Here is a 27,835-nt window from a genome sequence, read left to right on the forward strand (position 1 = left end):
TGAGTACCCGGATACATAAATCCGGGAAACTCTACGTGGAATAGTTTGAAAGCTTAGAATCTGAATTTTTCATAGATTACCATAATTTCTGCATTTACTGCTTAAAATAACAAAAGGCCTTAAAACATCCACGTTGCAAATAAGTCCCACCTAGTGATTAATGAGGTCGAAATATAAATATGAATATAAGTCTTTAAAATAGCACTTAAATGGACAAATCACATATCAAATGAAAGCTCTCATTCTCTTTTATTTTTAAAAGATTTTAGTTTATTTTGTTGCACAAATACGACATTTTCAAAAGAATCACAATGTGAAATGATAGACATAAGACATCAAATACAAACGTCTCTTATGTGCCAATGACCGCTGCTATAAGCCTCAAATAGCTACAAAATGATATCTGCTTTAATCTGAGCAAGTTCTCTTTAAGATGAGCCTGTCTGTGAACTACTATGGCTGAATAATCCGAAATAATATGTTATACGTCAATGCAAATGGGATGATCTCACGCCTAGATTGAGCTTGTAGTCCAGTCAGAGGCCAAGATATTGGATGAAAACATGAAGATGGTGCAAGAACTGAATATTCGACTGAATGTCTATGGACGAGCACATCTGTGATGGCGGTAGAGTTAGAGCGCCACCTATACTTCAGATCTGTATGTTGTGATGGAAGGTGATAGAGGAAAAAACAAATTCTAGTACTTCCTGCCATCTAGTGGAATAAAATAAGACTATTTGGAGGGAGATGGGGATGAACAAATCCAAAACTGCATGCTTACAATGTTAGGATAAAAATTTTGATTTATTTATAAATGCATATAATATTATTTATGAATTATTTTATATTCTCAGCAGCTCTTGATCTACCGGTCAATTTTCGTTCCTACCCTCACCTATGGTAATGAAGGCTGGGTCATGACCGAAAGAACTAGGTCACGAGTACAAGCGGCTGAAATGGGCTTCCTCAGAAGGGTGGCGGGCTTCTCCCTTAGAGATAGGGTGAGGAGCTCAGTCATCCGTGAGGAGCTCGGAGTAGAGCCGCTGCTCCTTTGCATCGAAAGGAGTCAGTTGAGGTGGTTTGGGCATCTGGTAAGGATGCCCCCTGGCCGCCTCCCTAGGGAGGTGTTTCAGGCACATCCAGCTGGGAGGAGGCCTCGGGGAAGACCCAGGATTAGGTGGAGAGATTACATCTCCACACTAGCCTGGGAACGCCTCGGGGTCCCCCAGTCAGAGCTGGTTAATGTGGCTTGGTATAGGGAAGTTTGGGGCCCCCTGTTGGAGCTGTTGCCCCAGCGACCAGACTTCGGATAAGCGGTTGAAGATGGATGGATGGATGGAATTATTTGAGTCTTTTATTTTACTTGGGGGAATTTTCTGAAATATTGGACCAATGTTTTGCGATTATTCCTCCGTATGTGTAAATGGTGAGCGTTTAAATTTGAGTGAAAAATTGTCGGTAAAACGGCACCTTTTTTTTTTACTGAGGAATAATAATAATCTAGAGTGTATTTAAGTACTTAATGAATATAAATAATCAAGCATTCGTCTTTAGGTCTATTTAACACTAAAATTATTTTCCTTTCAAAAAGGAAAGCTGCTTGCATGTCAAAAACTGTGAGATCAGGCATTATCATTTAATGTGTGTGTGTCTAAATTCTTCTGAAAATCCATTAAGCTGCCTGTAACAGGCTATGTAATGGTAGGTTCCCACTGTGACAACTTACCCCATACTGTGTGATAATATGCCATGATAACGGATCCAAAATGTCTTGATAAACTGCCCCCCCACGCCCCCCTTTGGCAACAACAGAGTAAATATTGCATAGTTTATTTGTGACTTATTCATTTTAGCGTCTGCCAAATGAATAAATGTAAATGTATAGAAATTACTATTAAAAAAAAAAAGATGGAGTGCATGTGACAACTTGCCCCATTCCTCCTCATATGTCTCCGTACTCTCAGAAACATCTGATTGTGGGTTACAAATACAATCTTGAGCTTGTATGACAAGCAGGGACAACAAACGGTTCAAGGAACAAAAACAAAATCCGAAAATACTAAATGATTTTGCAGAACTATTTTTTTAATGACACCAAAGACCAGAGGATTTACCACAGTACATTTTCAGAACTACACCACTTCCTGATGACCAATAAATGTGAAACTGCTGAATCACATTTCTGACATGCTGAAGACCTTTTTAACAACTAGGGCACTGCTGTGGGACGTGACGCCACTCGAAAGCTCGTTCCAAACGAAAGTGAGAAAATGAATGGGCCCTTCCACAAGATGAAGGGCACACTCATACAGTAATTCTGTGTTCCCTTCGGAGTATCCACATCAAGGGCTCTGCACCTCATAGTGAGTAGGGCATAGGGAGTATCACTTGCAACGTGAATCCGCCCCACGATCTGCTGTAGCACGCGCTGTTAAATGTGCCTACGCTTAATTTTCTTTAATACCCCCGTGATTTACAAAGAAATATCATAACATGAAATTACAGTTATTATGAGATATAAATGTTGTTTTAACTATTTTAATTTAATTATTAAAATTTCTACTTTTTTTCTGGGTGACCAGAAGGGCACCTTTAGATTTTTGTGAATGAAAGGGGCACGTGCCCATGCTGCCCCCGTTCTGTGCACGTCACAGCTGCGCCAGAAGGCACAATCATATGGAGTTATACTTGTGCCACAATTCTGCTTGCACAAAATTATATTTTGAGCACATGAAAACATTTTCTGCATGCTCGAGGATATTTTGAGCATGAAAAAGGGATTTTTAGCAGTTTTTGTGCTCCCAAAATACCATATTGCGCATGCAGAAAAGTTTTTGTGCGCTCAAAATATCATCATGTGCTTGCAGAAAAGTTTTTGTGCGCTCAAAATATCATCTTGCGAGTGCAGAAAAGTTTTTGTGCGCTCAAAATATCATCTTGTGTGTGCAGAAAAGTTTTTGTGCGCTCAAAATATCATCTTGTGTGTGCAGAAAAGATTTGAGCGCTAAAAATATCAACATGCGCGTGCAGAAAAGTTTTTGAGCGCTAAAAATATCATCATGCACGTGCAGAACAGTTTTTGTGCACTCAAAATATTAGATTGCGTGTGCCGAATTGTGACACATGTATAGCTCCATATGTTCACCGCAGCTCTGTGAAGCGCGCACCCGCGGTCTGACAGCGGTGAGCGAGAGAGTGTCCGCGTTACTCTCATCAGCTGCGGTTCCTGAACGTCTACACCCGGCGTGATTCATGATCAAGGTAAGTCGAGATACACTACTGTATTTGAGGGCATAATGTAGCTTTTCTTTCCCTACCGTGTTTTAAAAACACTTAAAAGAGAAACGGGTCGCGGTTTGTTGAAGCATCCTTGAGGAAGAGAAGAATGCGTTTTGTGTAGAAGAGTGAGAGTCGAGATGCGTTCAGATGCTGTTTTAAACCGGATTGTATTTCATTCTGTTTCTATGGAACCACTTTGAACCAGTAATCCCGAAAAAGCGCACATTCCCTTCCCGTAAAGGCTACGGGACGCGTGGCAATTACAACAGCCTTGCGTTCCGTCTGCGTTAATTGTTAATTCTTGCTTTAGGGGCCGTTCACACAGAACGCAACTTTGCGCAATAAATAAAATGAATAGACCCGGCGTCACAAACGCAAGTGTCTTGCGTTGCGTTTTTAACAGGTGAAGTTCTAATAAAGTTTTATTACTTTCAGTGTCTGAAAGTTTAACCTAGAAAAACAGCGCAAAAATGTTTCCAGTGTGAACGGACGTCTTTTCCCGTTGCGTTTGGGTCTCGCTGGGTTTTTTAGGAGTTCAACTCTTGAAAACGCGCGTCCACAGCCAGGCGTACGTAGCGTTGCGCTCCGTCTAGCCGTTTTTTTAACGCATTCCCAGTAGCGTGATTAGATCCGCTGGTTTAACGGGCCGAGAGAAGATGACGGGACATGGGTCTCTTCAGCGCGGGAAGAAACGATTCATCTACTCGGACGGCACTATTAAATGTGACGCAGCTGTCACAAAATACCAATAGCAACTTGTTGAAAGTAATGTTACTTTAGTGTTTGGATACGAGTTGATGTGGCGGGATTATGGAGTTATATGTGTGCCACAATTCTGCACGCATAAAATTCTATTTTGAGCGCACAAATAAAATAATGCATGCGCAAGATGATAATTTGAGCTCACAAAGTTATTTTGAATGCACTTTAACTCAGTTTTGTAAAGCAATGTATCTTCTTGCAAAGATAAATTCATTTTGAGGCAACTAAAATACATTTTGCACTTGAATCAAGTTGATTTGTAAGTGAATTTGCTCCGAATTTAAAATGTTGTTTTCTCCTCTTACACACTCTGTGTGCAAAATAACGTGTTGCATGCTAAAAATATCATCTTGCGTATGCAAAACAATTTTTGTGCAATCAAAATATAATTTTGTGCCAGCAGAATTGTGGCACAAGTATAACTCCATACGGGATGACGCGAAAGATGATTGTGTGAGCGGTGTAACATCGCGGCAGAGATTCTGTTCAAATGTTACATTGTAGCGAAATGATTCTTAGACTGTGTGCTTGGCGGGAAGAATCATTTGCGCTACAATGTTGCATTTGAAGATGGATCTCACCAAAACATATCCGGCTCATATTTTATTCCAGGATGAACAGGAGGAAGTCAAGATCATTTTAGTACAACATTGTGACACTATTTTAATGAAAATGAAGCACATTCCCTCAACATATTCTCATGTTTTTGACTGTTGTCATAAAATATATTTGTCAAAAAAATGTCTTAATGGACCTTCAACATGCTTTATATCGTTGTCACAATTATATATTTAATTTGACTCGTGATTTAGTGCTGAATATGACCCTGACATGTTCTTGACAGTTTTGTCAGATTAACCCATAAACGGAGGGCATGATCAGGTTTAATCTACAGTAAATGACACACATGGTTGATCACAAATATACAGTACTTTGTTGATGCCTGAAGGGATGTTCCAGCAACAGCAGAAACAACATTGAACAGAAACTATTCGACATTCAATACACTGACTGCAACACACACTCTGACATACATGGACTCGATATGCATTAGTCTGCTGTAGTTTTGCTCAGCATGCATGTAAACCCTGTAAAATCATGCAGCATTAAAGCCCAGGACACCCCCTGGTTCTCAAGGGCCCCCTTGTAGTCAAGGGCCCCTGTGCATCGGCCCGGTCGGTAATCCGTCCCCATGCTCGTCTGTAAAAAGTTACATCCAATATTTCTTCTGTCATGACCATGTAAAGTACGGGATACTATGGCTGCAAGTGTCATAGTACATATGATGCCTTAAAATGCTTCCTAGATAGGCAGTACACTAGTTTTGGCCAAAAACAGGCACTGAAGTTTTAACCAACCCTGAACTAAATCTTCAGTCTGCACATTATATGTGACTTATGGGATGTTTACTTTGGCCTACTTTTATCATTGTAGATAAAGTGCTGGGATAAGTGAGTTTGAAGCTTTTATATTTACAGTGCACACTTCCCCGTTCTCGTTTTAGTCATAATAGATTTTGTAGTCATTTTAACTCTATATTTCCCTCTGGACTGCGCTATAATTAATGTGACTTGGAAGTGCTAGTTACACTATAGGCCTAATTAGCCAGAACCATGCCTGGCCGAACTGTACTTGCCATACATCTCTGTCCTATTAAAAGTGAATTTGCATTGATTTTATTTGTTTAAAGTAGCCATTCATTCTAACAACATGGAAGACGATGCTAAATAGTCTAATAGTCTTGATTTATTTTGTTGCTAGATAGATCAAGACAAACTGTGATGTTGTCTTGATAAAGGCTTGTCTAAAAGTATAACGATTTGAAGGTTGCAGATAGATATATAAGCTGCGTTTCGAAGGCCGGGTCGCATTTGTCTGCCGTATACGTCACAGAGAGCATGTAGGACACTCCAAATGCAGCCTTCGACTGCGTCATTCTTTTACAGGAATTCGGAGGATACAGGAAGTGTATCCTTTGTTGGCACTTACAACCCACTATTCTTAGCATTAATGTAAACATTCATAATTTCTTTTAAAAAATTACTCCAATTTACCCGATGTTCAAATGCAAGAAATGTTCATTCCCGTGTAGAAGTACCTCAGTAGACAGGTGTGAACTTACATTTCCATTTTGTCCTATGGAGGCCATCCCGTTTAACCTTGTACAACCCTGTGTCCTCCTGCGAGGACATTGTTTTGTCTTCGCTATACCTGTACGATATGTGTGACACTCTTGTACTACCCGCTCCGTACGGGACTCGAACCTAGGTCTCCGGCATGGGAGGCGGGTGTTCTAACAAGGAGGCTAAAGGCTACAGCCTCTAGCATCAATCGCTAGTGCACCTCTTGAGGTCATGAGAGTGAGGTTTACACACTGCACAACTATCTACCAGCTGGCTCCCGTTACATATGCATCATTTTATTTAAATCAACTGATCTTAGTTTTGGACACACAGTACTGTCAGTAAAGGGTTAAACTTTTGATGCACCGAGTCATGTGACAAAACAACTTAGCGCCGACCAGAGCGGAATTTGTCTTTGGGAGAAGTGGCAACAAAACTACATCTGGTACAAAACCTCATTACGTTTTTACATTGAAACCTGTTTGACTCGAAAGATTAGACTCTCCAGTTTCATCCGATTTGCCATTTTTCAAATTTGAGCGATTTATCGTGAAACGGCACGCTGTTAAACACAACGACCTCTATAGTGGACAATAGCGCTATTTTTCCATAAAATATCCAATATTTACTGTCATTATCACATAGAATCAATGGATGCATCCAAAAGCTGTATAATGTGTCTTTCAGAGGCTTTATATGGAGTCAGGATGAAAATAAGTTGCATTTCAAACTGTTCTGAAATCAGTGCAGACAGACAGCACACTGGAGGTTATGTCATGCACTAAATAGGTAGCAAGGGTGCATCCTATAGCTCTCTATAACTGTTCTGAGATCAGTGCAGACAGACAGCACACTGGAGGTTAAGTCATGCACTACATAGGTAGCAAGGGTGCATCCTATAGCTCTCCTATAACTGTTCTAAGATCAGTGCAGATAGACAGCGCACTGCAGGTTAAGTCATGCACTACATAGGGAGCAAGGGAGCATCCTATAGCTCTCCTAGAACTGTTCTGCGATTTTTCCCTAAAATATCCAATATTTACTGTCATTATCACATAGAATCAATGGATGCATCCAAAAGCTGTATAATGTGTCTTTCAGAGGCTTTATATGGAGTCAGGATGAAAATAAGTTGCATTTCAAACTGTTCTGAGATCAGTGCAGACAGACAGCACACTGGAGGTTATGTCATGCACTAAATAGGTAGCAAGGGTGCATCCTATAGCTCTCCTATAACTGTTCTAAGATCAGTGCAGATAGACAGCGCACTGCAGGTTAAGTCATGCACTACATAGGGAGCAAGGGAGCATCCTATAGCTCTCCTATAACTGTTCTGCGATTTTTCCCTAAAATATCCAATATTTACTGTCATTATCACATAGAATCACACAGACAGACAGCACACTGGAGGTTAAGTCATGCACTAAATAGGGAGCAAGGGTGCATCCTATAGCTCTTCTATAACTGTTCTGAGACCAGTGCAGACAGACAGCACACTGGAGGTTAAGTCATGCACTAAATAGGGAGCAAGGGTGCATCCTATAGCTCTTCTATAACTGTTCTGAGACCAGTGCAGACAGACACCACACTGGAGGTTAAGTCATGCACTAAATAGGGAGCAAGGGGGCATCCTATAGCTCTCTATGCAGTTAAGTGCATTCACTCCTAAAATCTGATCAAAAGTTCAGTTTCAGGCTGCAGATGATGTTTGGATCACTCAACATGTTTGACACACATGGGACGATGATCATCAGTGCATAGATTCACCATTTATAATGGATCACTTTATTTTAAAATGGTTGGCTGTGATTGGACGATGCTGGACATTACTTTGAATCTGAATAAATTATGCAAATTTCTGATGTAATGTCTGTAACATCTCAAAAACATGATTAAACAACACTACTGGACACATAATAAACTATTTGATGTATAGGTATTATTTAAAAATTCACAACATAGTCCCGCTGTCCTCTTATGTGGACATAAGGATCTATTTGCTCTCTCGCTCTCGTCCTGAACAGGACGCGTCGTGTTGCTTCTCGTCCGGTGTGCGACTGCCTTTAGTCTCTAGGCTTTGGTCCAGTGTAAGTTTATGGGATTTATGTTATAAGAAAGTGATGAATGTGCATTGTGTTCGTGAGACAAAACACAATAAATCCTTAACCTAAACAGTCGTCAATGATGGTGTTACTGGTGTCTGTTGTAGCTTTTTTTTAGCATTGTTGCTAGCACCTGTCTTTGCCCATCAAGAACTATTGTCTCTCCCGCGCCACTCCTTGTGTTGAAAGTGTTCAACCCTTTATCTGAGTCAACAAAGGATCTACAGTAGCATGTGGGGGTTCAGAAACTGAATTGGCTCTTGCCGTCAGGACGTGAACTAAGACTGTCTTGTCTCGAGTCATCTAGAGTTGCTACATTCTCTGATGTGAATCTGGGAACAGACAGTTGGTGCTTGGGTTGGGTGAGGCCGTGTGAACTAATGACTGATGTTGAAATGGGATTTGAAGCTTCCTTTGGCATGTCATGACATATTTTAAGGCAATCAGTGTACATGCTTTTTCTAAGTAAACTTAATTTGTCAAATTAATTAAAAAAACAGTTTTTATTTAATTATTCACATTTAGCTATAGCACGTCTTAGAATCTCAGTTAGCCATATGGCACATTGGATTCTCTTCATTACTTTTTAGTGCACATAAATCGTCACTTTAGTAAAGTAAAATTGAGTAGAGATGAGTGACATCATTTAACAGGCTCCAAGTTCACCAGAAGTAACATTAATCACCCTCATAATGACTTCGCACACATCACTGGGCAATAATGGTCTTAAAGATATTGCGAAATCCAATTGCATTGTCAGCTGTGCTGCCGAGGGTTGCTTTATTGATTTTGGTTTAAAAATTTAATTCATTTATTGAAACAGGGAAAACAATAAAGATATTTCTAGTCAAATTGCACTTTAAACATAAAATAAATAAAGTCATCAAAAAATCTTATTGCCACGCTCCCATCACATTTTTCCCCATTCTGATGGTTGATGTGAACATTAACTGAAGCTCCTGACCCGTATCTGCATGATTATATGCACTACACTGCTGCCACATGATTGGCTCATTAGATAATCGCATGGCATGATTGGTGGTGCCAGATGGGCTGGTTTGAGTATTTCTGGGATTTTCACACAGTCTCTATAATTTACTCCGAATGGTGCCAAAAACTAAAAACAACCAGTGAGCGGCAGTTCTATGGATGGAATTACTGATAAAGTCTACAGTAACTCATATAACCACTCTGTACAATTGTTCTGAGAAGAATATTATCTCTGAATGCTGGGTTGGTGCTGTTTTGGCGGCACGAGCGGGACCTACACAATATTAGGCAGGTGGTTTTAATGTTGTGGCTGATCTGTGAATGTTTTGTTTGAAACATTTCGATTGGAGAAAAGAGGGTAGGAAGAAACACCTTGAATATTCCTTTAGAAATTCATTTCAGAAGTGTTCACAGGGACAAACCAAAACTAAAGAAGTTCAATTATTTGAAATATTGTTAGATAGCGAATATGATTTGCATCTCTGGGTACTCTCATTAGAAGTGGCCGTCCAGCCAAGATGACTCAAAGGGCACACCGCAGAATTTACCTCAATGAGGTAAAAAAGAGTGACCGCTAAAGACTTGAAAGAATCATCGGAACTGGTTAACATCTCGGTTCATGAGTCTACTATATGGAAAACATTAAACAGGTGTGTGTTCATGGCAGGACACTACGAAGGAAGCCGCAGCTTTCCAACAAAAACACTGCAGCACGCCTGATGTTTGCCAAAGACCACCTTGACACGCCACAAGAGTGTTCACACACTCTTTCTTGCCTCTGTATGTATGTTGCTGCTCTGTGTAGTGTGTATTCATGCGCACTAATGACTGCAGGCTGATGTCAGTACAGTAGTACTCTTATTTATTCTGCACGTTACATTTCAGTGTGAACCGGAAGCATTTGTTACCCAAGATAAATGAGTTTTGTGTATAATGATCATACAGTACTTTTGGGACTGGCACTGATACCACAGGTGTTAGTTGTTGTCCTGCGGGACAAAATTATGCTTCTTGAATTAGAGCTACAGGCTTATGGGAGATCTGTTTATTTCTCTTTTATGAGAAAGTGTGCAGGATCTACGAAATTGTTCAGGTATTTCTCGTCTCTCCACTATTCGTGTCTTGTGTTATCTGCCCCTATATTTGTACTTTCTTGTCGTCTCTTCGTGTTTGTTGCCATTATCAGTGACGGCTTCTTAAGAAACCAGAGTCTCATCCCTCCCCAAGGAGCCGTAAATATGATCCAGACCAGCTACTGTCTGCAGCGGTTAACACAATCAATGATCTGCACTATCGTGAAACATTTAACTTACAGCTTCATCTCTATGAGGAGCATGTTTGACTTCCTTTCGATTGCCACAGAAAACATGTTTGAGTCATGCCACACTTGTAAAAACAAACTAAATTGGCATTACATTAATGGACTTTTAACTCTATGGGGCAAGACATTTCAGAAAGGCAGAAAAGTTAAGATTGTATTTTTGTTTATAAATATATATATATATATATATACACATACATACACACCGATTAGCCACAACATTAAAACCACCTGCCTAATATTGTGCCACCAAAACCGTGCCAACCCGCATCTCAGAATAACATTCAATATCAGGCAGGTGGTTTTAATGTTGTGGTTGATCGTGTGTGTGTGTGTATATATATATATATATATATATATATATTATACACATACACTAGCAGCCAAAAGTTTGGAGTAATGTACAGATTTTGTTCTTATGGAAAGAAATTGGTACTTTTATTCACCAAAGTGGCATTTGACTGATCACAATGTATCGTCAGGACATTAATAACATGAATAATTACTAAATAAACTCAATAAACATAACTTCTTAAACTACTTCAAAGAGTTCTCATCAGAAAATCCTCCACGTGCAGCAATGACAGCTTTATAGATCCTTGTTATTCCAGCAGTCAGTTTGTCCAGATACTCAGGTGACCTTTCACCCCACACTTCCTGTAGCACTTGACCTTTCACCCCACACTTCCTGTAGCACTTGCCATAGATGTGTCTGTCTTGTCGGGCACTTCTCACACACCTCGCAGTCTAACTGATCCCACAAAAGCTGAATGGGGTTAAGATCCATAACACTCTTTTCCAATGATCTGTTGTCCAATGTCTGTGTTTCTTTGCCCACTAAAACCTTTTCTTGTTTTTCTGTTTCAAAAGTGTCTTTCTTTGCAATTCTTCCCATAAGAGTCTTCTCTTTACTGTTGTACATGAAACTGGTGTTTAGCGGGTAGAATTCAATGAAGCTGTCAGCGGAGGACATGTGAGGCGTCTATTTCTCACACTAGAGACTCTCATGTACTTATCCTCTTGTTTAGTTGTACATCTGGTCTTCCACATCTCTTTCTGTCCTTGTTAGAGCCAGCTGTGCTTTATCTTTGAAGACAGAAGCCTACACCTTTGGATGAGATCAAGCCTTCATTCCTCAAAACAATGATTGACTGACGAGTTTCTAGAGAAAGCGGTTTCTTTTTTGCCATTTTTGATCTAATATTGACCTTAAGACACGCCAGTCTATTGCATACTGTGGCAACTCATAAACAAACATAAAGACAACGTTAAGATTAATTTAATGAACCAAATATCTTTCAGCTGTGTTTGATATAATGGCAAGAGATTTTCAAAGAAGCACCAAATGATCAATTGATCATGATAACTCGAGGATAAGGTGTTGGACTGATGCTGCTGTCTAGATTCGATCAAAAATGACTTTGATCAGATAGTGATGGTGCTGTTTTACATCAGTAATGTCCTGACTATACTTTGTGAAAAGTTGAACGCCACTTTGGTGAATTAAAGCACCAATTTCCTTCCGAAACAGCAAAATATGTACATTATTCCAAACTTTTGGGGGCAGGACTTCTTTTCTATGCAGATTAACTTCTGGTTATGTGTTACTGATGTAATTCCTAGGTGGATCTTTTTAAATTGTAAACAGTCCCTTAGTAGCTCTCAAATCTTATCCCCTTTTCCAATATATCAATATTACAATATATCGTATGACTGCAGAAGACTTAGAATAGAGCATACAAGTCATCCTTTTTGGAGCTTTGCTGTAAAAAAATACACCACCCACTGGAAAACAGTGGCTCAGACATTCTTCAAAATATCTCCTTTTCAATAAACGTGGAAAATTATATGAGTTTGGATCAACTTGAGGATGTAACTAGAAGTATACATCATTAAAATTCACATTTTGCGTGAAATTTTTCCTTTTGCTTGTATTGAACCCTGGAAAAAGCAGAGCTTGGGTGTGCATCTGTTAGCAGCTACTATAAATAAAACCACTTCAGTTGAAAAACCTTCAATAATTATGTTGCACCACTCATCCTTTTTTCCTGTTTGAGTTGACTGTTTCCTGTGAGGTCATCAGTAAGCATGCTTGCAAGCGTAAATTTTGTTCACCGCTATAATTGAAACTCTCCATGTGGTTATTGGCTGGTGACAGGGACTACGTATTAGCTTGTATCAGAGTTGCATCTGCATTCTTGGAAGGGGGGGTGGAGAGAAGCACACCTCTGCAGGCAAAGTTGCTTGCGCCAGTGCTTTGCAAATTTCAAGCCCCAAAAAATAGATGTGATGCATCTGTGTTGTATCAAATTGCACAGTTGAAGTTGTGCATAAGAAACTGAATTGGTGTAGTTGACGCATGTTGTAAGCTGCGCTGAAAATAGGTTTGATAATGTGTGTTATGGGTCCGTGGGGACACTGGTTTGTTTTGAGGTGGTGGAAAGGCAAGGTAAACCTCATATATAGGGTAACTGTGCCATTGAATCCCTGCTGACACTACTAGGAACTACTGAAACCCAAGAGCTGACGTGTGTGTGTGTGTATTTGTGAATATGTGGGTTTGTTCCTTTTGTACTGTCATACATATCACACAAATGATCTCATGTAGCCGCTAATAGACTGATATATCATCCAGGCTGATTAACTGGCCGATATATTTCAGTATATCAGTTTTACTTGTATTGTTAGCTTGGCGCTAATAGTTTTGAGAAATAAATTTGAGCCTACTGTTGATAATGGAAGCTGTCAAACCACCAATTTGTTTAGAGCTTTTGAAACACCCAAATAGTCATTTATGCAAAAACAGGGAAAACTTAAAACCCAGTCATGGGCGTCTATAAATGTGCGACCTTCAACGACATCAGAGAAAAACACTTTGTATCATGTTGTAGTCACTTTATTTTGCATTTTTGCAAATCTGTTGTCTCGTTCACAACTTGTTTATATCCAAACAGAACAGGATGTTGTGATTCGTTTTCATATGGTTAATAAGGGAAAACAGATCTTTGATGTTTTGTATTTTGAAACTCTGTAGAAGTGTGTTGTGGTTGTGTGTAGGATGTGTTGGTGCACATGAATAATTACTTGGGAAAATTGGAAGCAAAAATGGTACTTAAATGTGGAACGCTTCATAACATTATCTTCATACCAAATGAAAATACTAATAAAACTATTGCTTTCAATTCGTCTTATGTCTGTCGTCACAAATCTGTTTCTAGTGTGTGTGTGTGTGTGTGTGTGTGTGTGTATAAAGCCTGTGACCTGAGAGGAATTCACGAGTGGAATGTTTGCGTGTGTGATGGAATGAATGAATGTTTGAGCAGCGGGCAGATTCTTTCACGGCATTCTGCATGTTAATCCTATCTGACCTACAGCTGATCTTGACTTCCTCTCTTTCTTTTTTCTGGTAACTGCACTGTCTATCTCTCCACATTTGGGTGGAACAAATGAGAACATGTCCACGTCTACAGTTCAGAGAGATCGGCTGCAGTCAGACGGAGCTAATACACGGCAGGACTAGTATCAGAGATGTAATAGTTGGCTGAAAATATTAGAGGGTAGACCCAAGGGCGTAGATTTGGCTTGAACATTTTGGTGGGGTTGCAGCGTGAAGCATTTACATGTTTCCATTGATCATAGTATCAATATTGGGGGGGTTGCACTTGCTTGTATTTGATTATTATATGGGGGGGGGGGGTTGGCTCCCCTGGAATCTACGCCCTTGGTTAGACTTTAATATTGGTTTTACCGATTTATCAGTGCCGATAGTTGCTTTTTTGGAACTATCGATTATCTGCAAAAATCTGTGCTGCTAATTGCAGATAGTATTTATTTATTTCCTTTGTTTCTCTGTGGCCGGAGCTGAACGAGTCTACAATAAGAACGGCTTGGTTCTACAGTATAACAGCAGCCTTTATAATAAATAATAAATAATAACAATGACATCTCATGGGGATTTGCTGTCTCTAACTCTTTCATCATTGACTGTATTCATCCATATTTTTATCTTCAATGCATATTTTATGTTAATGAGACAATCAAGATGTATCAAATGCAAAGAATAATGCTAAATGTGCCCCATCCGCACATACATCATAAATTCATAGACTCTATTTTAAGTGTGCGAGCGTTGGGGGGGGGTTTGGGTATCTCGGCGAGTATTGCCGCTGACTACCACCCCTGGAGTCACGAGTTCGAATCCAGGGTGTGCTGAGTGACTCCAGCCAGGTCTCCTAAGATACCAAATTGGCCTGGTTGCTAGGGAGGGCAGAGTCACATGGGGTAACCTCCATTTATCCTATGAAGGCCATCCTGTTTAACAGCAAACCACATGATATGATGCGTGGAGGCAACTGAGACTTGTCCGCCGCCGCCCGGATTGAGGCGTGTAACCACGCCACCATGAGGACTTAGTAAGTAGTAGGAATTGGGCATTCCAAAATTGGGGAGAAAAGGGGGATGATATAAAATAAAAATAGAAAAGATTGCAAGCGTTACACACATTGCAATGCCTTATAAGTCAGTGGGCATGGCAATTCAGTTTTGGTATTTTCGTGCAAGCATGCGCCAAGTCTACGCGCAAGTGGGTTTGGCGAAATCATGCACGCAATGTGTAGAAGGCTGGACCAAGTGAGCGCGAAGCAATCATCTGTGTTCCGCGACTCTAGTAAGGGCAGCAGACTTTCCCTAGGGTAAGATGGTGCCCCCTAGGGAGTTGGTGCCCTACGCAGTCTGCGTAGTCTGCTTATTGGGAGAAGTGGTACTGGGTCCCATTCAAGGTTAAATGGTCACTGATCATGAGCATTATGCGTGCTCTGTGTAGCAGATTACAGAAAGCAGAGCTCTCATTAACCTTGAAGTGCACAGCACATGCAGACTATACGTTTATATAATTAAATTGCAGCCTTTCGCAGTTTAATAAGCACATTAAACCATATAGCAAACTGCTTATCTGGAAGTGAGAAGCTACCATCAAACAGAAACTGAAAGGGCGCCACTCCAAAATAAAAGCTTCCACCAAAATAAAAGCTCAGATTAACTAGGCCAGAGTGTTATGGTGTTATGCCACATCTCCGTAAGCGAAATGGGGGGCCTGGGTAGATCAGCGAGTATTGACGCTGACTACCACCCCTGGTTCTCGCTCTCAATGGGGCGTGTGGTAAGTTGTGCGTGGATTGTGGAGAGTAGCATGAGCCTCCACATGCTGCGAGTCTCCGCGGTGTCATGCACAACGAGCCATGCACCCCATTAAGAGCGCGAACCACTAATAAGAAATAACATAAATGTTTTTGTGTAATGTACCAGCTGCATGGTGAAGAGAGATGCATAAACACATGTTACATCTCTCATCTCCATCTCTAGTTCCATCCAGGGTCGGAAATTAACGGAGACTCTGAGCAAATCCCATGCAATCCGATATAGTTCCAAATTAATATATGCATTGCGTTCTTCATTGGAATTTCCGCTGAACATTATTTGTTTTGTTCTGTCCATTGTGCACCAAGTCAGTGGTGGATGTTCGCACCATAAACTGATGGGCACTCATGCACCGCATAAGTTCAGTATCATGCTCACGTGCAAAAATTATCAAATGCTACAATGTAGTTAATAATATTATTAATAATAATAATAATAATACCTGGATATGTTAAATAGCCGTGATGTTAAATAGAACGTGACTAATGAAACCATAATAATTTTAAAGAACATTAATGGCCACTTTTGGTGTATGAATCATATCTCTGACTAATGTTCATTGTTATTAAATTGGTTTGCATGAGTTGCTTATAAGATCTTCATTCCAAATCTGGAGAAATGCTGTCACCTACTCTGTGTCGGTGCCTTTGTTTTGTAGGCTGTTAATTTAATGGACAAAATATTTGTAAATGTGTGTTTGAGAAAACTAATTGTTTCAATGCACATTGTGCAATGTAGAGATCATTCATCAAACACCTATTCACTGTTGTAAAGTCCAGTCAAACTGTAGTATCTCTTTAAAATGTTGAAGAGTTTTGACTAGTAAATCAGGTGAATTAGACGCTCATTCATTCTCTGTCTCATTCTCTTCTCTCTCAGCATTCAGGTTAGGAAGGAGTTCATTTTTCACACTCATCATGGCCTCTATCTCGGAGTTTTACGCGGGGAAGAACGTTCTGATCACGGGTGCGACGGGCTTCATGGGGAAGGTGCTGATGGAGAAACTTCTGCGCTCCTGCCCGGACATTAATGCCATTTACATTCTCGCACGGTCGAAGGCGGGCCAATCCACGCAAGAGCGCGTTCAAGACATGATGAAGTGTAAGGTGAGAACACCGTTCGCTGTATGTGTGCTTGGGAATTAATTTAAAGGGATAGTTCACCCAATCATTGTATGATTTCTTAAAAGCTTCCTAAAATCTCCTTTTGTGTTCCATGGAAGAAAGTAAGTCATATGGGTTTGTAATGACAGTGAGTAATTAATGACAGATTTGGATTTTTATGATGAACTATCCCTTTAAGCTTTCAAAATATTATGTTCTGGTCACTTTAGGCCCACGTTAAAATCCTCCATTTAATTGTTTCCCAAAATATGTGGTCAAGGAGAGCGTTTTTTGTTTTTGGTGGAGTTAAACGCCTTCAGGTGGATGAGAGGTAGAACTAGACTAATTGTCAATATGCTAATAAATACAGTCTTGACCAACACAAAATAGATTTCGTTTGAAAGCTTAGAAGCTCTACTTTAAAATGCATTTAGGCTTTATGACCAAAACTGAACAACTGTTTTGAAATTTGCAGACAAATCAGAAATGCTCCGTTTTGATCATTTATTTAAATTATTGCAATCAGTAAAAACATCAAACTTATCAAATAGCCATGTGTCATATATTGTTGGAAAGCTCTAGAAGTGTAGAATACAACCAGCCTAGTAACCATTTTACTCACAGACAAAAATATAGCGAGTAATAGCTAAATATATGTCTTTGACAATTATGTTGGTGTTGCTTATATGCCTTTTTTTTCGCTTATATATTTATGAATAGTAAATGGAACATATAATAACACATACCATTACTTAGAGTGCCACACAAGGTAATCAGATGTGTAGATCATTAGATAATCCACATGAAGCACAATGTTACATATGACCACCAGGAGATGGCGCCAAATACATGACACAGACTCAATAATGACTCAAATGGCACAGAATGAAACTCATTCTGTGAAATCTCGTTACTAAAATCATGTCTGGATGCTATGCAAACCTTTAGTCATTGTTGTGTTTGCATGTGTAATTAGTTCTTATGTACTTTTATTATGTTTGGAGAGGCTTTTGAACACATGAACACGTTTTTGGACACGATGATACATTATGTTTGTAATGCTGTAACTTTTGATTGCTTTGTTTTTCGAAGGCACCTTATTTACACCCAGAGATGTATAATGTCAAACATGAAAAATAGGAAAAGTGTACATGTTTGGCTAAATTCGTTTTTTGCTATTTTCCAGCAGCTTCTTAGGCTGAGAGTCTCAGTATGTATAATCTATTCAAATGTTTTAATGATAAAGTTTTCTTTACAATGATACCAAACACTTGATAGCTTTTTTTTTTGTGTGTTGTTGTCGAGTTATAAGCCTTTAATTTTGGGTACGCCACTGAAACAGGAAATCTTTAAAATCACCTTAAGAGCTTAAAGGGTTACACGAAAAAGAATCATTGTGGACATTCTTTAATATTCTAAAACATTTTGTCTTCTCACTCTGTTGACTTTTTTTCTGATCTCTTTTCAGAGCCATCTTTGTGTTATACGATATTTTAGTCTTTGTGATTGGATGACATTTGATCGTGTCCTAACATTGACCTTATTTGGTTAACTGAGCAGGATGTGTTATGCCTTGAATGGTTAATTGCATCACATTGAGCTGAACCAGTACAGGTGAACAAAGGTTCCCCTTGATCCATCTGTATTTACTTGTATGTGGTCATCAGGGCTTTATCTTTACTGTTTTCCCTGAACTTGATACTTTGAAAAACCAGCCAGTGATCTGCAGGAGAAGGTAATGCACTGCTTTCCCTAGGGCCATATTGTAAAATGCTCTTTGATTGTTGCCATAGCAACCTGACCACAAACACCATCCATGTATCATTTAGAACTCAAACTGCCTTTCCATACTCTGTTGTGCTGTGACCTCATAATTAGACTGACTTATAGCCATGGGCATTCACACCGCAAACGCCAGGAAGGGGCGTGCATTTAAGTTTTGTAACTTGAATGTAGATAAATGCAAATATGTGATTTGGCTTGCGTACCGAAATAATCCATTCTCAAAAGAGTTTGAACACACAGTACACACTCATCTAAAGTGACCTCTGACAGAGTAAGTCTGGGCTGTAGCCAGCGTTACACAGAATGAAGCTGAACTATTATGAGACAGATGATCATCATGAGATCAGATGGACAGATTCTATCAACACTGTGGAAACTCTCTGACCTCTGATATAAACCCTCATTAGGGCTCATCACAGAGACCATACAGCTGCTGTGTGTATGAGAGTGTGTGGGATGTAAATGTGGGGAGAGCTTAGAAACGAAAACAGACTTGTTTTATTTTCAGTTCTGATTGTTTCAGGTCCTTTGGGATGAAAAACTGAATGTAGGAAGCTATTCAATATCATCAAACAACCCTTCTATTGTATTTTAACACGTTCATTATATTCTGTCCTCTACTCTTAATATACATACTGTAATTAACGGCTTAAACTCTGAAGCATTTTTGGGCGGCCCCCATCCATTTTTCACACTCAAATTTAAAGCGCATCATTTATACATACTGTGGACTAACTCCCTAAAATTGGTCATTTTAATTTAACTTTTTGATTCTTTAGAAAAAGTTTTAAGTGGTATTAGTGCAACAAAAGCTTCTCCTGAGAATGAGAGCTTTCATTTGAGATATGACTCGACTATTTAAGTGCTATTTTAAAGACTTTTATATTAATATTTCTGTCACATGACCACTAGGTGGCGCTGATTTGCGACGCGGATGTTTTGAGGCCTTTGATATTTTAAGTAACATAAATGCAGAAGTGATGGTTATCTATGAAAAGTTTATACAAGTTAGATCGATCGACAGCATTTGTGGCATAATATTGATTACCTCACATAAGTTAGACTCCTCCCTCCCTTGAGGTCACAGTGAGACACTTACAATGAAAGTCAATGGGGTCATTTCTGGAGGGTTTAAAGGCAGAAATGTGCAGCTCATAATATTATAAAAGCACTCACATGAATTATTTTGTTTCAACTCGTGTATTTTTTGAGCTGTAAAACTTCTTACGGTCATTTTAGGGTTTACGGCGTTACATCGTCATGGCAACGAAGTTGTAAAATTTGCTATAACATTATACAGAAAGGGCTAGCAAGTGATTATATGGCAGTAATGTCTTGTGGCTATACTTTTGAAACTCACTGTGATCTTGATTTCTGCTTCAAGATCACATGGGACGGGAAAGTCGAGACTTTTTTTTGTGGTAATCAATATTGTCACAAATTCAGTCGGTTGAGCTTAACCTACATTGAACCCGGAATGTTCCTTTAAATAAGCATTGAGGTGTGTTTGGCGGCTCTGAGGTGAATTATTCAGTCTAACTGAGAGAGGGATATTGATCTACCTGTGATAAAACATGTTCTTACTGGATCATCTTCACTGGAGTGTTCCTTACAGAGGCAACTCATCCTTATTTCTTTCTTTTTTTTTCTTTTTTTAATATTTATTCAAAGCATATAATCCTTAGCTAATTAAATGCAAGCTAGAACAGAAATATATCACTGTGCATGTGTGTGTGTGTGTGTGTGTGTGCGTGCGTGCGTGTGTGTGCATGTGCGTGCATGTGTCATAACCCAAGTGCACAGCAGAAAAGGAACTGAGGAATTATGATCTCACACAGCTTCTCTCTATTCCACACACACACACACACACACACACACACACACACACACACACACACACACACACACACAACTGTATTATTTGTGCCAGAGGGCCCTGTGGTAGACTGGTACCAGCATACTGCCTTCCCACCATGTGCATCTTCCACCACAGAGAAACCAAATGTTTTTTTTTAAATGCCTGACCTCAACGACCTCTTGACCTCAATACACCATATTGCTTTTCTTTACTTCCTTCTTGAACATTTTGTCAGGACTTGATTTTTTTTGTGTTCTGTCCATTTAATCTGGTAAAATTGGAGTTTGCTTAAAGCGTTTGAGTTGGGACTGCATGAATACTTTTGTGGCGTTGACGAAACTGGGCAGGGGATTTTCATTTCCCAGCATGCTTTGCATGGGACTGGTTAGGGAGAGTGAATGTTAAAATAAAGTATTATTTTATGCATTATTGAGCAAGATGAGAATATTATGAGATGTGTTCACTTTTCAGATTCTCTTATATTGGTATTTAAATATTATTTACAGTGTCTGTTTGGCTGTTTTGGGAGTTACTATAGAGCGCAAGGCCTTTGTAGGACAAACGGAATGTAACGGTTGTTATGACAACACGGCACTCTTTAACAAGCGGGAGCGCTTTGAGTGAGAAGGGAAAAAATTCCCTTTAGAAGGGAATGTATGAGGTCAATTTTAGAAGGCTGCATTCGGAGTGTCCTACTCGCTTTTCTGAAACGAGATCGCCTCGATGACGTATGTGGCCGACAAATGCGACCTATGGCGGATGCATCCTTCCAAGCGAGATGCATCCATTGACTCCCAAAAGAAAGAATTATGATTCTGAACACCTGAAACGAGTCGTTAGTAATTCCAGACTTACTAACTGTACTAACCTACGTAATTTGGTAACAAATAACCCCGCCTCTGGTCTTCATTGTCTGCTCGTGAACAGCTTTGTCCTGCCCACAAACACTCCACTAAGCGGTAGACCAATCACAACAGACTCTTACATCTGACCAATCAGAGCAGAGTAGGCTCTCTGAAAGGAGTTTAGAATGAATCCTTTAGAACGGATCATTGAACGAGTCACTGGAGAAAAAAGGTAATGCTGCAATTAAAATTATGAGCAAATTAAAGTGTTTTTTGAACTTGGATGCATGTAAATCTACTGTATGAGACCTTTAAAACAAAATTAGGCATGTTTAAAAAATATATTGTTTCTATACTTATAATCAATAACCTTAAATCAATATTTTTATATATTCCCATCATTTTATTTCAATGACATCATTCGCAATGCATCATGGGATTGTAGTTTGTGTCCTCTTGAAAGACGGCAAGTACACAGTCTTGTACTTTTGCCTTTTATGTTCGATTTACAAAGTTGGTGATGTTGTGATTCACCTCACAACTGGTTGGTTCGGTTAATGACTCACAAATCTTATGAACAATTTAATTACAAGTCTATGGAAATCTCTGGGCGGCACTCTTGCTCTCTATTGTGGTGAAGAATGGGACTTGTACTTGGGTTGAGGATGGAAGTACACTTTCACGTGATATTTAATTTGAGTGCTACTTAGCTCTATATGTTAGTTCTATATGTTAGCTCTATATGTTAGCTCTATATGTTAGCTCTGTATGTTAGCTCTATATGTTAGCTGCTAAGTTAGCGCTATAAGTTAGCTCTGTAAGTTAGCTCTGTAAGTTAGCTCTGTAAGTTAGCTCTGTATTTTAGCTCTATATGTTAGCTCTATAAGTTAGCTCTATATGTTAGCTCGTTAGCTCTATAAGTTAGCTCTAAGTTAGCTCTATATGTTAGCTCTATATGTTAGTTCTATAAGTTAGCTCTATATGTTAGCTCGTTAGCTCTATATGTTAGCTCGTTAGCTCTATATGTTAGCTCTATAAGTTAGCTCTATATGTTAGCTCTATATGTTAGCTCTATAAGTTAGCTCTATATGTTAGCTCGTTAGCTCTATAAGTTAGCTCTATATGTTAGCTCTATAAGTTAGCTCTATATGTTAGCTCTATAAGTTAGCTCTATAAGTTAGCTCTATATGTTAGCTCGTTAGCTCTATAAGTTAGCTCTATAAGTTAGCTCTATATGTTAGCTCTATATGTTAGCTCTATATGTTAGCTCTATATGTTAGCTCTATATGTTAGCTCTATAAGTTAGCTCTATATGTTAGCTCTATATGTTAGCTCTATAAGTTAGCTCTATATGTTAGCTCTATATGTTAGCTCTATAAGTTAGCTCTATATGTTAGCTCGTTAGCTCTATATGTTAGCTCTATAAGTTAGCTCTATAATTGTTAACTAATGATTAACAAAATAAAGATTAATTGAATAAACATTAGTAAATTGAGTTTGACAAACCTAATAAAGTTGAATTTAAACTTCCATACATAGTATATTTGTAGTTGGCTCAATGAAACTCAATTAAAGGGACAGTTCACCCAAAAATGTAAATTCTCTCATCTTTTACTCACCCTCATGACATCCCAGATGTGTGTGACTTTCTTTCTTTTACTTTCTTTCCAGAACGTTGAAGCTCCAAAAAGCACATAAAGGCAGCATTAAAGTAATCCATAAAACTGCAGAAGGTTTAATCCATGTCTTCTGAAGCCATCCAGTCTGTTTTGGATGAGAACAGACCAAAATATAAATATTTTTCACTATAAATCTTTACATCAGCAGAGTTCCATGGCGATCATGATTTCAAGCTCCGTTACACCTCCTAGTGCCATCTAGCGGTCTGCACATGCATCAAGCTCTAGGAAGTGTAATCGAGCTTGAAATCATGATTGTCTCTGAGACTGCAATGGCAAAATGTTCAGTGAAAAAAAAGTTATTTTGGTCTGTTCTCACCTAAAACTAGCTGGATGGCTTCAGAAGACTTGGATTAAACCACTGGAGTCTTATGGATTACTTTTATGCTGCCTTTATGTGCTTTTTTGAGCTTCAAAGTTCTTTCCACCATTCACTTGCATTGTATGAACCAACAGAGCTGAGATATTCTTCTAAACATCTTCATGTGTGTTCTGCAGAAGAAAGAAAGTCGTAGACAGATGGCATGAGGGTGAGTAAACGATGAGAGAATTTCCAGTGCACAAAGTTTTAATGAAACCGTTTCCTGTCATTGCATGTGTAATGGTTTGTGTGTCTATGCTATGCATGTGTGAGTGTGTTGGGCAGTATTGCTTAGATTTTTCAGGGAGCTAAAGTTGTAGAGGTTTCAGCATTTCCCAGCACACAGGGTGTGTTGTGTTTTTGTTGCCCAGCGACACAAACCGCAGCAGGAAGTTTGCCGATGTAACTGTTTACAGCTTCCTTAACACTTTAAAACCCTTTCACAGGTGGAGTTAAGCAATCTGATGCCTTCCACTTGTACTCAATGAAAGCGTACATTTATTTATTTTTATTTGCAGTAGTTTGCGTGTTTCTCGACCTTTGAAGTGCTTTTCTGACCACTGTCTCCAATCTATCACACAGTGTGTGTGTGTGTGTGTGTGTGTGTGTGTGTGTGTGTGTGTGTGTGTGTGTGTGTGTGTGTGTGTGTGTGTGTGTGGCAGTTATGACGAGATTTATTCAGTGAGATTATATTACTGGACTTGAGAACTTTGGCTTTATTCCTGTAGTCGTTTTTAGTGCTGCTCTTGTACATACTTTCTTCAAAATGTTTTCTTTGGGTTTGGAACGACATAAGGTGGAGTAAATGAAGGCAGATGGATGACACGTTGAAGTGCATCTCATCATTGTTACACACACCTTCGACAAGATCCTCAACTCGCTAAACGATTGCATTGCCAAAGCTGATTAAATCTCCCCTTGTTCTGACACACAGACTGCCTGCATGTATTCCCAGTGAATTTCCTAGCAGTTTTTCCCTGGCAAAAAGCCAAGAGGAACTGGATTGTGAAATGTCTAGTGCTTGACAGAACTGTGTGGAAATTCCTTGTACATCTTTTTACATACTTCAATTATCAGTAATTAATTCCACTCGAACTGAAAGGTGTAAACGATGAAGCAAAGTTTAAATAGTTATTTCAACCGTGGGTGTTTCTGTTTTTGGTGTTTGTAAACAAGTAAATTTAAGATTTCGAACATGACTGACTTTGATCGCCTTTACACTCCAAAGACGGTGTTGCATTAAAAATTGACGAATACTTAATGTCACAACAACGGCAAGGACATTTTGTCATCATGTACTCACCCTCGTGTCACACTTTCTTTTATTCGATGAACACAAAAGGAGATATGTTTAGTGTTTTAAGGGGCTGTCAGTCTTCATAAATATAAAAACATCATAAAAGTATCTTTTATACTTACATATACTTATATGATACTTCTGTGTTTTGTTTTTGTATTTTTGGTGCTTTACTGACCCAGTCCCCATTCACTTTCATTGTTTGGAAAAGATCGGCCAGGATATTCTCCTTTTGTGTTCCTATAGAAAAAAGTCAGTCATACAGGTTTGGAACAACATGAGGGTGAGTAAATAATATAGACAGAATATAGATGTTTGTTTTCCACTGAAGCAAAACTGTAAACCTAAACATACTTAAAACTTTCACACTAATCCTGCCTTTCAAGCACAGTTATTTCCTTCAGAAAAGCTCTTAGTTGTTCCACTTATATAAATGTATAATAAATGCACACAGTTTGTGCTCAAGACCGAGAGAGACACTATTAAGGCTCAACAGCTGTTAGATTAATAGCGCAGCATCTGTCCTGCTCGCGGCAGGTGCCTGCTGGTGGGGTCACAGGGGGTCGGTTATTACGTCCGTCTCTGATATACAGCGAATGATTCTGATTGGCTGCCGCTGTAAGAATGTGCCACAGTCAGAACCTTGGAATTGTGGGTAACATAAGTCATGTGTGTGTGAGAGGATACTGCGCCATCGCAAATCCTCTTTTGATATCAGATTACCCAGCCAGACATCACGGCACGTTCTCTTCTGCTCAAGTCACATGCGAGTGATCGCATGGAGCATTAATGACGTGCACGCATGTTTCATGTCACGCTATCCTGTATGAAAGCACTACATGCACGTGTTAAATGCACACACACTTGTGGTGAAAAGGAATCATTTCATATAGTTGAAGATGGTGACATAATATGTCCGTGTCATATTTGACCACAAAATTAATGAAAAAAGATTAGACAATAAATAAAGCCTATTTTAGACCATTTTAGGACAGGATTCTTTACATCGTGACATGAGTTTTATGACATTTAACCTCATTTTTGTTGTATTTTTTTCTTTATTACAGTAAAAACATGACTAAAATGTGTATTATTTAAATCCGCATAAACTAATAACAGCTCAACAAATACTACTGCAACGTGTGAATATGTTACAATTTCTTTAGCATGACATTGAGAATATAATTTTGGTGTTTAACTGTCATGCAAATATTGTCACAATACAAAAAAAGGTCCTGCCATTTTTTTTTATGCATAGTACACTTAAATCTGGAGTGAAATATGACCCGGACATGATTTTGAAAGGTTTCGGAAGATTCATCCAAACACAAGGAATATTTTCACTTTCTTTAATAAAAAATAAAAAATCATATTAATATAATTTCATATAATTCACATGTTTTGTCACTCTCCACACTCTCTTTATAATTATTTTGTAACGCTGACACCATCATGTCTATTGTTGTTTTTTCGCAGTTGTTTGATCGCGTGCGTGAAGATCATCCAGACTTTCACGAGAAGATCATTCCCATCAGCAGTGAGCTCACGCAGCCGGCGTTGGCCATCAGTCCAGAGGACATACAGAAACTCACTTCCTGTATCAACATCATCTTCCACTGTGCCGCCACCATCCGCTTCGACGAACCGCTCAAGTAAGAGACTTGAACTACAACCCTCACATTACACCTTTACTCATCATAAAACTGGGCCATATATTCATTATTCATAGTATAGTTATTAAAACTTGTGAATAATTGTAATCGCACTAAATGTAATAACTGACACAAGCATGATGCTAGACTTGGACTAATTTCATGTTCGCTGCTTGTCTTGTGAATCTTAAGTATGAGAGCGATAAGATCGATGTTTTATTCAAGATTTAAGCTACATATCTGTTTCAATGAAGCAATTAAAATCTCAGTCGTTCATTTATTTCAATTATTCATTTGCGTCATGATGCACAAACATTTAAGGAAGTCCCTGCGTCATATTTTGCATGTTATGAAATATACTAGTAAATAAAATAAGATATATGGTGGTAAATATTTATTTGTATAATTTTTTAATGTTATACTGATGGCTAAATTAAAATGTAAATGATTAAAAATAATTCTTCCTTGTGTTTTAGTGAAAAACAGTGTGGGGGAAAAAGACCCATATATATATTTTTACTGTGTAATTATTATAATTTTTTTTTTATCTATCCCATTTTCTCCCAATTTTGGAATGCCTAATTCCCAGTACTTAGCCGGTCCACGTGGTGGCGCAGTTACTCGCCTCAATCTGGTTGCCTCCGCTTCTGAGACCGTCAATCCGCGCATCTTATCACGTGACTCGTTGTGCATGACACCGCGGAGACTCACAGCATGTGGAGGCTCATGCTACTCTCCACGATCCACACACAACTCACCACACGCCCCATTGAGAGAACCACTAATCACCACCACGAGGAGGTTACCCCATGTGACTCTACCCTCCCTAGCAACCGGGCCAATTTGGTTGCTGAGGAGACCTGACTGGAGTCACTCACCACACCCTGGATTCAAACTCACGACTCCAGGTGTGATAGTCAGCGTCAATACTCGCTGAGATACCCAAACCCCTTTTAAGATACAAAAATGAAAGTTTGTTCTGAACCAGAGACTGAAAGGATGTTAAGATATCTTTAATACTTTTAGAGTTATGGGCACTGCAACTTTTGGAAAACCAACACAAACATTCTTTATATTTATATCATATTTATAAACACAACGTTTGAAAACATAGCTTTCTCATTAAAGAAAATGATGGCCAAATCTGACCACAAGGTGGTCACAATCTCTGTCCTGACCTCTGCACACTGTGAGGAGCACAATAACAGTGACACGAGAGAGAGAGAGAGAGAGAGCTTAAGTAACAGAGAGCTTGTGTCTCTGACTGAGTTACAGGTGTTACACAGTTGGATGAGTGAGGAATAAATAATGAAGCACTCACTCCAGAGAATAAAAGAGAATAAAACCTCATAATTCACCACACAAACATCTGCTCTCAAGGTCATGACTTATGACCCTTTGCAGAATTCCCTACAGGAAACTTAAATATGCATTAGTAATGTGTTGTTTAAAAATCAACCGGAAACTTTGTTCTCAATT

General features: G+C 39.0%; 1 protein-coding gene across 1 annotated transcript in view; it reads left to right on the forward strand.

Annotated features, from left to right (window-relative positions):
• The first annotated feature begins 3,169 nt into the window (after positions 1–3,169).
• LOC127637525 (fatty acyl-CoA reductase 1-like) overlaps positions 3,170–27,835 on the forward strand; it is a 35,166-nt gene continuing 10,500 nt past the window's right edge. The window contains exons 1-3 of the mRNA XM_052118617.1: positions 3,170–3,264; positions 16,656–16,882; positions 26,181–26,356. Of these exons, the coding sequence (XP_051974577.1) occupies positions 16,694–16,882; positions 26,181–26,356 (365 nt within the window). The 5' untranslated portion in view covers positions 3,170–3,264; positions 16,656–16,693. The remainder of the gene's footprint in view (positions 3,265–16,655; positions 16,883–26,180; positions 26,357–27,835) is intronic.

This window comes from Xyrauchen texanus, chromosome 45 (assembly GCF_025860055.1).
Source record: "Xyrauchen texanus isolate HMW12.3.18 chromosome 45, RBS_HiC_50CHRs, whole genome shotgun sequence".
NCBI classification, from domain to species: Eukaryota; Metazoa; Chordata; class Actinopteri; order Cypriniformes; family Catostomidae; genus Xyrauchen; species Xyrauchen texanus.